This window comes from Cupressus sempervirens, chromosome 11, assembly GCF_028749045.1.
Source record: "Cupressus sempervirens isolate cs-2001-9-10 chromosome 11, ASM2874904v1, whole genome shotgun sequence".
Lineage (NCBI taxonomy): Eukaryota > Viridiplantae > Streptophyta > Pinopsida > Cupressales > Cupressaceae > Cupressus > Cupressus sempervirens.
Window position 1 is genome coordinate 550,242,433 of NC_143128.1, and position 13,720 is coordinate 550,256,152.

Consider the following 13,720-nt stretch of genomic DNA (forward strand, 5'->3'; position numbering starts at 1 on the left):
TTTCTTTGCACATTCTTTGAACTTAAGGTATTGGGAGAGAGTGAACTCAGAGAATGATTGTTCAAGGATTTTCAACACAGACATATAATAGTTTCTCTATTAATGAGAAATAAGGCTTCACAATTGTTCTTCTTGGCACAACCAACCCTAATGTCATGATAATTTATGCATTCCAAAATTAATTTTGGGCATATGTGTCATGTCCCTCTCTTAGCAACATAATTATAACAGGGGATTTGCCTATCATTGACTCTCGTAGGCAAATAATTATGGGAAGAGGGTCGATTTTGTCTTCCAATTAAGTAAGCGGGGCCTACTCATTCCAATATTAAATAAAGGTTGTATTCTAACTTTATAAAGTTAATTATTTAATTTTATAAAGTTAATATTTGTAGTGCAAGATGATTCCGGATAATTTCCAGAAACTTCTCGGCAAGGAGATAAATAGAGGACATAGGGCTCCCTTTTGAAGGCAGGCAATTTTGTGGATTCGATTTCTATTCCATTGGAGCGATTTGTAGCCATTGGTCTGCAAATTCTCATACTATCTTTGGGAACGATAACTCCCATGGATAAGCGATTTTGAGGGTGTGAAATATCATCCGAATCATTGCAAATTTGGAAGTGATATCTCAGTCATTTCATCTAGACAAAGTTCTGCGGTCTAAGACCAATTCGTGATCATTAAGATTTCTTGTAGAAGGTGTCAGCTGTTGAAGTTTTTGGAGGAATTAGCAAGAGCACAACTCGGATCAATCATCCTTCAGACAGAGCCGAAAATCAATCATCCAGACTTACCCGCTCCCAAACAGTTCCAATCTTGAGCCTAGGAAAAAGGGCACTAGCTATCAGCGGAGATAAGGAAACATTCGACTCAGTTTGCCCAGATTTGGGCAATCTCCGGTGCAGATTTCCAATAACGCAGGAAGGCGGATCGGGTGGAAGAAGAACAGATTAATCTCGCCCTACCTTCCAGCAACGCCATTGCTTGGAGACGTTGTTAAGACATAGGCCGTAGTAGACGGACTCAAAGAAAACCTTTAGACTCAGGAAGTGGTACTCCAACGCGGTTGGAAGTCTATTCAGCGCCTTTACCTTGGAGGTCAATAATCGCAGGTCTTGACCAGTTCGTGGGACAGAGTATAGCTCGCCGCAAAAAGCAATTCATCTCAGAAGATTCGCAACCTGGCTACAAGACTGCGGGATTCTCTCACCATTCGCCGCCAAAATGGAAGACGCAGAATGTCAACCGTAAGCGCCAATCATTTAGAAGGTTGTGAGATCATGCGTGCCCTTTCAAGACGCGATCTGTAACAGCAACTTTAATAAAAATATTCTGCCACGCGATTTCCATTTTAAGAAAAATTTGCAAGCAGTGACCCCGACCAGATAACCGCACGAGACCACAGGATTGGCGGATGACCAAGGAGGCATTCCAATTCGATTGCGACCAGTTGGAGTCCATAGGAGTCGCGATCCTGAACAAGTTGTGAGTGGAAGGAGATGAGAGCGACCCGTGTCAGACCCATACAAGAGCTTGGTCAATGGAAGGGCGGCAACCTTTCACTGTAGACATCAAATTCAAGTTTTAACTTTAATATATGTCTGAATTGTTATTGAAGCTGTAAAAGTTGATTCTCCTTGATGCATTACTGGTATCATTTAGATATTGTTTTCCTATCTATATTCCATTTGGGCTCTGATGTTCAGACTTTGAATCAGTAATGAATATTGTTGCAATAAGATTCTTCCATGAATATTGCTAGTAGATTTATTTACATCATTTTGGCACTTTCATAATACAATCTGAAGGTTTCTTGATAAGTATTTGTCAATCGACCCAATCCAGTATTGCCCTTCTTTGACCCATATAGTAGAGGGGATATTTCAATATGAATGTTGATGGAAAAGCCACAAATTCCATTAAACCACTTGACAATATTTCTAGGATAAAAGGTTGGGCTAAATGATTGGACATCATATTTTTCATCCCTTTCAAATTTGTGTCACTTATAATAGTACCTTCACAACTCAGACTTGCAACATTGCTAAAAAAGTGAAATGCAAACTTCACAGCTTCTCTTATAAATAGATTGGAACTTTTCAAGATTTATGCAAAAATTCCAAAACGGAGAAGAAGGAAAGATGTTAGTGTTTACCTTGAATTTGCAGACACTCTTGACAGTCCCTCGTACGTCTCCTCTTTACCTCCACAAGTACACTTTGAGAGAAATATTACCAACTCTCATCATTATTTATTACCTCTAAAATGGAAGACAAAATAAAGGAAATCATGGGGTTTAGTTACTGAAAGATTTGCATGTGGTAAAGGATCTTGATTTGACACCCTTACAACAAGGTCGATTAAAACTTATCATTACACACACCCGACCTTACTGTGTCATAATTACCATATTTTTGCCAACTCTCCTTTTTCCTACATTATGTGGCCAAGTACAAGACCTTTCTCGAGGTTTAGACTTAAACAAGTGTTGTACAATAATTTATTCAACTTATCTCTTTATTGTCATGTTGATAAATCATGTCGTAGTACTTGGAATCCTAGTGAACCCTTTTGAACTGATTTGAACTTAGTGGAAAGCGGTTCCATGAGGTACAAAACACTTGGTGCAGTATGGATGTGGGGCTTGCTTCCAAGCATTCTACAAACCTCCTTAAACCTCATTAGACCTATTTGAAGCTTAGTGAACTTGGTACAAAGTTGTTCAAACGGTTCATAATAGCTCACAGGTTCAAGGTCTTTGATCTTTTGGAGCAAAAAGGCTAAGTGTGTGACTCAAACAGGTATGACATAACTAAAGAAACAACAAGAGATGATAGCAAGGAACTGATTAGTTTAAAGGAGTTGAAGATATCTGAAGTTGGAATATAATTACAAGATCACAAGCAAGAAAATACCTTTTAAAATGAAAACAAGATGACTATAAAATGAATAGTAACAGCCCACAATCTATATTCTCTCCTATATGAAAGATATATTACCATCCAATGCGCTCTCTCTCTTTAAATCTATAATATACTAATATATTTTAAAAACATTCTCTAAAATCCTCCATCCCTACCGCATTATAAACACTTTGGAATATCAAAGTAACGAACAACTCATCAATCACATCAATTGTAATACTATGCAATCCCAGACTATCAACTATCAATTACAATTTGTTATGATTAACTCCAACATATACACTATCAGAAAGCAATAAAAATGATTGAATGGAGTGGTTCCCGATAGCCCAATATCATCCACTGCACCACTTTTCATATGAAATCCCCGCCACACTTCCATACAATCCCTCAGCGCTGAAATTTTCCTAACCCATGCAGAGAGCAATTATGATCGTGGCGACCAACAAGCACAGACTCGATTTGATGATCACAGAAGACAATAACGAAGTTCCTAAACTTAATTGAGTGGGATTTCTATCAATATCCCGGTTCAAATTTCCAGATTCATAATCAGGGAAAAAAATATTCAAATTGCATACAATTAAATTTGAAAATAGTTATTATACTTATAGGAACTCAGGAAACTACATGCTGCGGATCAGAGGAGATGCTCTGCAAACAGATATACTATATAACTAAATCCCAACAAGGGGGATGATTTTCGTTTTGAATTGTGCTTAACAGAATTCTCTCTACAAACCCAGATTTTAATTTCACCAAATTTTCATTTCTTCTCTGGTTTTCCATCCTCATTCTCCGCTACAGCCAGGACAATTGTTTCTAATTGTCCAGATTGACACGACTTGGGCTCATACTGGCCGCCATTAATGAGCTCCTGAGCTAAGCCAGTGTGGTGAATCCAATCGGTTCGGAAAACAACACCCAATGTCAAACCACAACAAACTGCAACGGCAATGAAAAGACCGAGCAGGAGCCCAACCAGTCGGAGCTTCAATCGAAATGCAAGAAAAACTCCAATGGGCAGACCAAACAGATAGAAAGATCCCAAGCTAAGAATAACCCCCACAGTGGGCCTTGCCGTTCCACGAAGAACACCGCCTGCAACTGTGAGAGGAAAGTTAAAAATCTCCGCCGCGGCCATAAAACACATCAATTTCGCCACTCCACTTATAATCCCCAAATCCCCGCTGAAAATCATCCCCCAAGCATTGCGCGCCAAAATCATGGCCGCGGCTCCAAAGCTCCCCACCGCAACGCTCAGCCCAATCGCCACCACTGCCGCGTGGTAAGCCCCAACTGGATTGTTTCCCCCCAATTCGTTTCCCACACGTGTGGAGGCACACGCGGCCAACGCTATTTGCAAAGAGTAGAGGATCTGATCCCCATTCAAAACTACCGCCAATTCCGAAACTGCCTCCTCTGCTCTGGGAAGGCGTCCGGTTAAGAGCATTAGGATTTCATAGCACCACCATTCAAGGCATGTTAAGAGACAAGATGATACCGCTAGCTTCACCAGCGGAGCCCAGCCATTGCGCCACCATTGCTCCGCTTGGGTCTTTCTATGGAGCCCTGTTTTGAAAACATAGAGCAAGAGCATCAATACCACGTTCCAGTCGCTCCAGCAGATCGCCAGAGCGGTTCCGGCCACGCCCAAATTCTGCAAAGCCATGTTGATGGGAACGTGGAGAACGAGAGCTATGGCGGAAGCCACCATCATGGGCTTCGTTATGGTCTGTGACCGGAGGTAAATTCTCAGGGGGGCTAAAACAGAGGTCGCCGCCAGATCTGGCAGGAGAAACACCAGGTATGTACCCGCTACCTTTGAGATTTCTTCGTCTTGCCCCAATTTTAGCAGTAATTTGGTCACATTTAGCCATAGGAATCCTATGGGGAGGCTTGCTAGGAAGAGTATTGTGACCCCTCTGTAAAACGTTGATCCTAGAAGATTGTAGTTTGTTGCTCCGAAGGCTTGCGAACAGAGTGGTTCCATGCCGGCTGAGAGGCCAGTTAGGACTGAGAATGCGGTCACATTGGCGAAGGTGAGGGCCAAGGCTCCTCCTGCCAATTGGAGCTTCCCCTGCCTCCCTAGAAAGGCCGTTGATATGACCATCCGCCCAAACCACATCATGTTCATGGCTGCGATTGGCAGGCCTATTGATTTCTGGTTTTGGAGCTCCCATGTGACCTGCTTCCACCCTGGCCATTGCTTCAGATCATCTTCCTTCGTATTGCTTTCATGAAGCAACGATGATCCTTCTTTCTCCACGTCCTCTGTTCTTCCCATTTGCCCAAAATTGCAGAAAGTTTGTTGAAGAGTTTTTCTTAGTTGGGTGATGATCCTTGCACCCATTTGAGTTGCTTGCACGACTCTCTTATTTGTTCTTAATGGCGGGCTTACATAGGAAGGAATGGATAAAGAGAGAGTTGTTGGAAGCTTTGGCGGGTGTTATGCTGTAATTCCTGAATTTAATGGACAGAAAATTGCAGGCTCAGGATTTAAAGGAAGAAAAGAGGAGCACAGCACTTTTGGTGCTCCTCCTTGTGTAAAGTGTCTTGTCGCTCCATGTGATTGCCTCTGTTTCCACCCAATGCAATTGAGATTAGAAGATTTTGGTGTGGAGCAAATATTACATAGGATAAATGGGATGATGCTGTATGAGAAGTGGTTTTCTGATGAAATGTTTTGTTTCGTTTGGGCTGCTCGTATTTGCTGATTGATCATCAATGGTGGATGAATATTATTGTTTGTTTGAATGAATAGGATGTATCTTTCACGCAAGTTTACAGTCAAATGGTAATAGTTAGCTTTCTACAATAGACTCGCACTGGTTTGAAAAAGTGGGAAATACACAGTTCAATGATAACTCAGCACTACATATTTTAAGTTTTTACTTCTCTAAAGTAGACCAGTTTAAGGATAACAGAGCACTACTTCTCATTAAGTTTTTTACCTCTCTAAAATAGATATGCACTGTTTTGAAAAAGTATTGCATGCTTAGGATAACAAATCAATATATTAATAGGTTCTTTTCTTTTTAAATAGATCTCTGGCTTTTGGAAAAAGTATTTCATAACTTTATGAAATGGTAATAGCTATAAAGTTGTTTTATGTTTACTGTCTGAAAAATATGGAAGAGATATATAAAATTAAAGATTATATAATATATGTAATGTATAAATCTAATTAGATTGTTTAAAATCTAGTTGTATCTATCAAGCAGGTTTATGGTTTTTAGTATAATCAAATGATAATAACTATAAGCATTGCTTTGAAAGAATATTTTCAAAAAATGTACTTTTTTGAAATAAAAGAGGGGTGAAAATTTATTCTATCGAGAAGTAGTTAAAATAGGCTCCAGTTTAAGAATAATGTGATAATACAAATTTAATATATAAGTTCTGTTAGATTATTTTAAGGCAGGTTGTATCTATCATGTAGAATTAGAGACAAATGATAATAATTATTATAAGATTGTTATAAGTCCAATCTAATAAATCTGTTTATTTGATATTTGGAAAAATATATAAGAAATATAAAGTTTTTTTTTTCAGGCCCACAATAAAATGGTAATAACTATCTATATCAATGATATCAGGGCATTGCATATTTAATATGTAAGTTTAGTTGGAATGCTTTACCATTGGTTGTATCTATCATGGAGGCTCGCAGTCAAAATATGATAATAAATATCGTAAAGTTACTTCAAGTTTAAAATAAATCTGCATTATTTGAAGAAAAAACTACCAACAATTTACAATTGTTTAACAACACAGTACAACATTTCATTTTTAATCTGTTAATTTAGTTAGAATTATAAAAATATTGTTGAATCAATCATACAAGTTCAAATAATAAGTTAATAGCTACAAACACTGTCCTGAAAAATTATATTACAAAAATATAATTTTGAGAATAATAGTGTGTTTTTTATTTTATTTCCAAGCTAACGGAACTAATTGAATATATGAATTCAGAATCAAATGATCATATGATAACTGAAATAAACTAATTTTATCCTTAAAAATATGTGATCCATGTACAAATTTTTAAAAATAAATCAACTGATGACCAAAATCAAATATTTTAATACTTATAAGATCTTGAAATTATTTCCACCACTAAACAATTCCCATATCTGTATGTTATATTCCTGTGAATGAAAATTCTCAGGATAGCCAAATACCTTCGACTTAAGTACGATTTGAAGCTCCAATTATTCAGCAGATTTACGAAACAACAATGATTTCAATAATAGAATCTAAAAATCAAGTCAAAATAAATATTTGAAAGTTCTACAGTCTGCAATATTAGTTTGGTATATACGAGATATGCTTCTGTAAATTTTATTTTATATTGAATTTTCCCAATCATATTCTATGTTGAGTCATCAGAATAAGATAGCATGACAATAAGATTAAATCACATTTTATAATCTATCATCAGAATAAACCTCTCATAATTTCATATAATTTCTGATCAGACATTTTGGGGATGATCCTGTGCTGATGTATCAGAAATCCTGTATCCAATCCACATTATAAACTCCAAATGGAAAAACAGTTGGAAATCCACATTCCTTTTTGGGGGCCCAAGTAATCTTTATTTAAATATCTTAATCCAATGTCGACCAAACATGGAAGATGAGTGGAAGCGAAACAGAAAACAATTTTTTTTTGACATGATAGAAGTCTTCTTTATTAAAAGGCAATACTTGATTAACAGAAAAGGTTGGATAAACACTGTAATAAACTAAATTGTTCGTACAAATTAATATATAATTATGTCAAGATTATCAATTGTGCAATAATTAAAAGCAGGTCTGTACTCCACTTTCAGAGCCACTTTATAAATGCAGATGTATGTTTCTTTCTCAGCAATTGTCCTATAGTGAGCATAATGGGAGACTGAAGGTTGGGTGACAATGCATACTTGTTAACAAATACGCATGCAATTACCAAATTACTTGCTTATGGACTTGTCATTTCAATATTTATTAATAAGGGGTGCATGCGCCAAAGTTCTTGTCTTTGTGTTTTCATGGTTGACTGAAGTAGCCTTTGGTTAAAATGTAATGTATTTAATTTAATAATTATAACAAATAATGAAAAAATATAGTATTGTAGTACTAAGCTAAATTAAATAACAAAATATAGTTAGTATATTATAATTAAATTTTATAACTGCAATGATATATATTAATTAAAGCTTTAAAAGAATATATAAGTAGACATTATAGTATCATGGTAAATTAAAATGAGACATCCTAAAGAACATTTATCATAACAAAGATATTTATTGACTAATTTTGTGTAAGATATAGATAAGATTATATAAATTTTTTCAGCAAGAGTTAAAAGAAGATTCAACACAACAACTTTTCTTTTATAATGATCGTTATTTCAATGACAACTAGATCTAGTTGCCAGAAAATACAAGAAACCATAATAAGCTAGTACTTAAGCATCTATTGTAAACTAGAAGACATTTAATTACATGGTTTTTTAATTCTCTGTAGTCTCTTTACTCCACCATCAATAACATAAAAAATGCAGGTAGCACAGAGCTATGGGACTGGTTGTAGGTGAATAAACATAAAAACTTAACATGAAGTAATCATATGCAATAGTCACTGTCGAGCATCTTTCATGAATGTGTGTTGAGAGTCCTACAAGCAGGTAGTTCGCTTCAATATTGGATGCCATGATGATGACTAAAATAGCTCGCATTAGAAATAAACATATTGCATAGTACATACCAAGGTGGAGCACCAATGAGCCTAGAAACTGAATGTTGTTCCATGTATTCAGGCATATTTTCTTGCAATACTCTTTGTTGGGCAGTTTTCATGGATGTGCGTTGAAAGAGTCTTGTAAGCAGGTGCTTTGCTTCAAGATTGGATGCCATGATGATGATGGTGTTGGAGTAGTTAACTGTCTGATCATATTTGCAATAATAAATTAAGAGTCAGGTAAAATATTGCTTGTTTGCATTGAATACATAAATAAGAAATTATATTTAAAATAGGTTGCATCAGAAATAAACATATTGCATAGTACATACCCAGCTAGAGCACTGATGAGCCTAGAAATTGAATGCTGGTCCATGTATTCAGACATATCAATCTGGCGAAGCAAGTGTAAGGCAAGAAATGTGAAAGACACAATGGGTTTATTTAATATGATGATGCAGACTCAGCAGAAAAAGAAAGATTATTGATGAGGATTATTGCTGTTAAAAACTTATAGAAAGGAAGAAATTGTTTTTTCAGCGATGAATATGACTTAGGAAGCCAATGCATATGTAGATTTACATTTTTGAATTCAAGAAAACAACAACAGTTAAAGCTAAAATAATTAACATTGCTGCAGTTAAAATCAACATACAAGTTATTAAAAACTGCAAACTTAACATGGAAATCAAGTAAAGAGTTCAGCTCAAGTGCATTGTGTCAGCTAAAAATATTGCTTGTTTGCATTGAATATATAAATAAGAAATTATATTTAAAATAGCTTGCATCATAAATAAACATATTGCACAATACATACCCAGGTGGAGCACCGATGAGCCTAGAAACTAAATGTTGTTCCATGTATTCAGGCATATAGAAAGAATTCTCATGAGGATTATTGCTGTTAAAATCTTATAGAAAGGAAGAAGTTATTTTTTCAGCAATGAATATGACTCAGCCACACAATGAATATGCAAATTTACATTTCCCAATTCAAGCAAGCAACAACAATTAAGTTACATGTCACTTAAAAGTCAAGCTAAAATAATTAACATTGCTGCAGTTAAAATCATCATAAAAGTTATAAAAAACTATAAACTTAACACTGCCAAAAGAAGTAGTGTAATTGTTATGCTTTAAATGGTTAATATAAATGTGATGATTAGAATCTATACTGTTATAGTAAAAACTGATTAGCAACACAACATTTTAGTTGTAGGAAATGGATTAAGACTGAAACATGGAGATCAAACAAAGAGCTCAACTCAAGTGAATCGTGCCATATTGAAATTGACATTTATATTATGTATGGTATAATTTTTACATATAACTAAAGAAGCATGTATGGAAAACATTTAATAGGTGCTGAAATTCTTTTGCTTGAATGTTACTAGTGACTGTTCAAAATAGCATAGACAAAATATATGTACTAGTGACTGTTCAAAATAGCAAAGACAACATATATGTTTTATAGCAGATTTGATCAAGTACTATGATTGATATTTGAAACCAAAACTTTGTAATAATTGCAATATGAGAAAAGTATTTGATGTAGTCAGAGCCCTGTACAATGATATGATTGTATGAGTCAAGTTAGTATTACATAGAAAAAGTGATTTAATATGAAATCAGCAAAAATGAAAAGCATTGTCAATGTGTATACCTTAGTGAAGATGTTATGTGGCCTAAGCTTTAAGTGCGAGAACATGAGTTATTTGACTGCTTTGATTCAGACTGAACTTTCCTCTCAGCTGGAAGTCTCGAAACATAAATATAGTGGCTGGTTTGTCAACGACATATGCTTCATATGTCATGTTTTGTAAGGAAGGCCAGATTTGTTGACCAATATTCTTCTCTGCAAAGCAGTGGATAGTTTGATTGTTGTTGTTAGTGATGACTGCTTTAACGTGCAGGGAATATATGTAGTTGACTTTCACTTTACATTTGACATAGTATGCTTTGTTGTCATTTAGTGTGGTGTAGCTGTCAAATCTGTAGTCACATTTAGGATAGAATGCATGAAATGGATTTGAATATGCATTTGCAGGTGTCAAGAGCCCAACAACCTGTAAAAAGGTTCAAGAATATTAGCAAAATGTTGCATCTTATTGTAGGAAATGATAAGTACAAAGTATTTGAAATGGTTACCTCAAATGTGGTGTGCAGGAGTGCATGGAGTCTTTCCAATGTTCTTTTGTCATTTAGGTTGCAAATATATGTTGATGGAGTTGTACAAAGAGCATTCTTCTGATCTTGCTTTTTTGCAATGTTTTTTAAAAGGAAGATTGGAATTTCACCTTTTTGTAACTGTTGTTCTATTTGATAGAAGAGTTGAGAGAAAGATGGATGCATGTACAGTTGTGTTGGAAAAGTAATAGTGATTATTTTGCGAAATTAAGCAAAATTGTTAAAAAAAAAGTGTAAAAGAAAATGGATGCAGAATGAAGAAGCTTACCAGTGCTTTATCCATATTCATATGGCTATCTTTGATATCAAGAATGTGTTGTGTTCCTTTTATGTTTGTTGCCACAACAAGGGCACCTATTGTTCCATAAGCATATTCTTTTGCACTAGACGTAAGTTGTTTTATGGTTGTACCTGGGATGAAGTTATATTCATTTTGAAGTGGTGGAATAGTTTCAATTTCACTAGAATCTTTTAAAAGTAAGATGTAATCAGAATCTCCGCGGTCAAAATCTGTTTTTGGTGCAACTTGGAATTCTTTTATTGCTATTGCAGTTTCTAGTATTATCTTATTCTCAAACTTGTGTAGTAGATGGCTGCCAACAGTTAGTGTTATTATCATTTCACCCTTACAATCTATCAAATCAGCTCATAAGACTTCACGCATTCCTGTGCTTTTGTCAAGGATAACTTTGTAGGTGACAAGTACAGTGCCTTCAAAAGTGATGCCAACTTTTCTAGCATTTAGATCTTCAATTGTTACTGGTTTTTCAAAAGTTAGTTTTGGCCTATTAGAAAACAAGAAAGATGATGTTAAGTTGCATGATTTGGAGGACTATAAAAGATGCAAAGAAAAATTCATGGTAATACCTTTTTGGTTTTTTTGCTTGTTTGTATCTGTCTCATTTGCTGAGTTTGTTGTCTCCATTATGATTGGTCTGTTATAAAGGAAAGAACACAATGTTAAGCTTGGTCATTTTGTAGATAATGCAGTATATTGAAGCAATTGATGCTATTACCTTTTTTATTATTTTCTTTCATTTGTATCTGCTTCATCTGCTACTTTGGTTCTGTCCATGATTGCTAGTGATAATAGAATCAAATTGAATGTATTTAGAATGAGAAGATTGAGCCTTGTTGGAAAAATGTAACTGTTGGTTTTTGTAATATCATGTTATAGAATGAATGTTTATAGAAGTTGAAAGGTGATTTGTCCAATATGCCTTTGTTTTATAGGTGGAACATATATTTCTAATTGAATTAGTCCATATGTGCTCAATTAGTGGTCTATGTGCAATATGTGTTTTGTTGAGAACAAATTCTATCTTGTATTGCTTCATATGTTGTATGAGTTTTCTTATGGTTTTATTGTCCTTAGACATGTCTAGATTGAAATCTCCTACAATGAAAAGAGCAATTTGTTGAATTGGGTAGCTAAAGATGCTAGTCATTGTGGTTAGGATTTCATCTATAGGAGTATTGGGTCGTATGTAAACATTTGAAACAATGAATTCAATGGCATCATGATGCAGTGTTAGCATTATGGCTTTGGTATTTTGTGTTTTATGTTCTATTATATTCAACACTAACAAATTGTCTGTTGTAAAAGTTGTTATGCCATGTATATGATATACTATATGGTTGTTGTATTTGTGGAGCAGATTTGTATGGGATGGAGGCAAGTGGACCTCTTGGAGGCACAAAATATTAGAGTCCATGATGTCATAGTCATTGATAATATCATTTGTATGTGCTCTTAAACTACGAGTGTTTAGCGTGCATAAAAGTAGATGTGAATTTGGCATTGAACAAGTCGGCTGATTTTTCAAGTTGCCATTTTGCATGTGTTTGAAGGCGATACATTTCAGAATGAATATTTTGTTTGATCTTCAAATGCTTTGATTGTAGAGGTTTAGGTAAAAATAGTGCTTGAATTGTTTTTGTTCTTGAAAGTGTTGTGTATGTTAAGCCACGTTGTGTAATGCCAGTTGGGTCAAAAGCAAGGCCTTGCAGTGTGAGACCTTGAGATCGGTGTATTGTTTGAGCACATGCTACTTGTATTGGGAATTGTTTTCTAATCTTTACTTGTCCACTGTTAAGCATTTTTCGAATTGGCCTTGTTATTCTATCTATGGGAACCCAATCTCTTTGAATTTCCATTGTATAGTATCACGCTAGTTTATTTCGTTGGTGGTGGCCTATTTTTGGATCATTAAATTGAATCCAAATTATGTCAATGTTTTGTTCACTTGTGTATGTTTTGAATATTCCATCTGATCGATTAACAAGGCCATCTTCTGTGTTATAGTTTCCTCCAATAATTTCGACAAGGATTATTGGTTTAAAGATTATTTGACTTGGTAGAATTGCTAAACGGTTGTAGATTCATGTTGCAGTGTAGTTTTGGTCTACAAGGTCAATTGCATTTAATACGATGTTGTTACCAAGAAGTATGAATAGCATATTCCTGTTATGTACTGTGCCGACATCTTGTCTTCTAAAAAAGAGGTATGGGAATGTTGGATCAAGTGGTGCTGAGCGTAGGTAAGCATGATTCAGGTATTGTATATCATCATTTGTATGTGATCCCAAACGTATCCTATTAAGAGTGGCAATGAATTGGGTATCATTTTGCCGCATTGTTGTGTTTAGGGAATAGCACTTTACTTTGTCTCTCCAAAAATTGTAAGGCATTAATTCTTTTGAAGATGGTTCATTGTTAAATACATCTGAGTCTAGTACTAGGAGAGCTTGGTAGAGATCACCAGAAAAAATTGTGTTGATGTTGCCAAAGTATTTAGTAGGCAGTTGCATAATATCACATAATCGTTTATCGAGGTATCACAAAAATGTGGACCCTACCAAAGAGATATCGT

At 35.3% G+C, this 13,720-nt stretch overlaps 1 protein-coding gene across 1 annotated transcript; it reads right to left on the reverse strand.

The window, feature by feature from the left end:
* Positions 1–3,506: 3,506 nt before the first annotated feature.
* On the reverse strand, positions 3,507–5,801 carry LOC149530802 (MATE efflux family protein). The gene has a single exon (XM_089810746.1). It carries the CDS (start codon positions 5,279–5,281, stop codon positions 3,695–3,697), a length of 1,587 nt encoding a protein of 528 aa, XP_089666872.1. The 5' UTR covers positions 5,282–5,801; the 3' UTR covers positions 3,507–3,694.
* Positions 5,802–13,720: the final 7,919 nt, after the last annotated feature.

Bases quoted from the DNA above. Each gene is read 5' to 3' on its own strand.
- LOC149530802 (XM_089810746.1), bottom strand. From the start codon at position 5,281: ATGGGTGCAAGGATCATCACCCAACTAAGAAAAACTCTTCAACAAACT.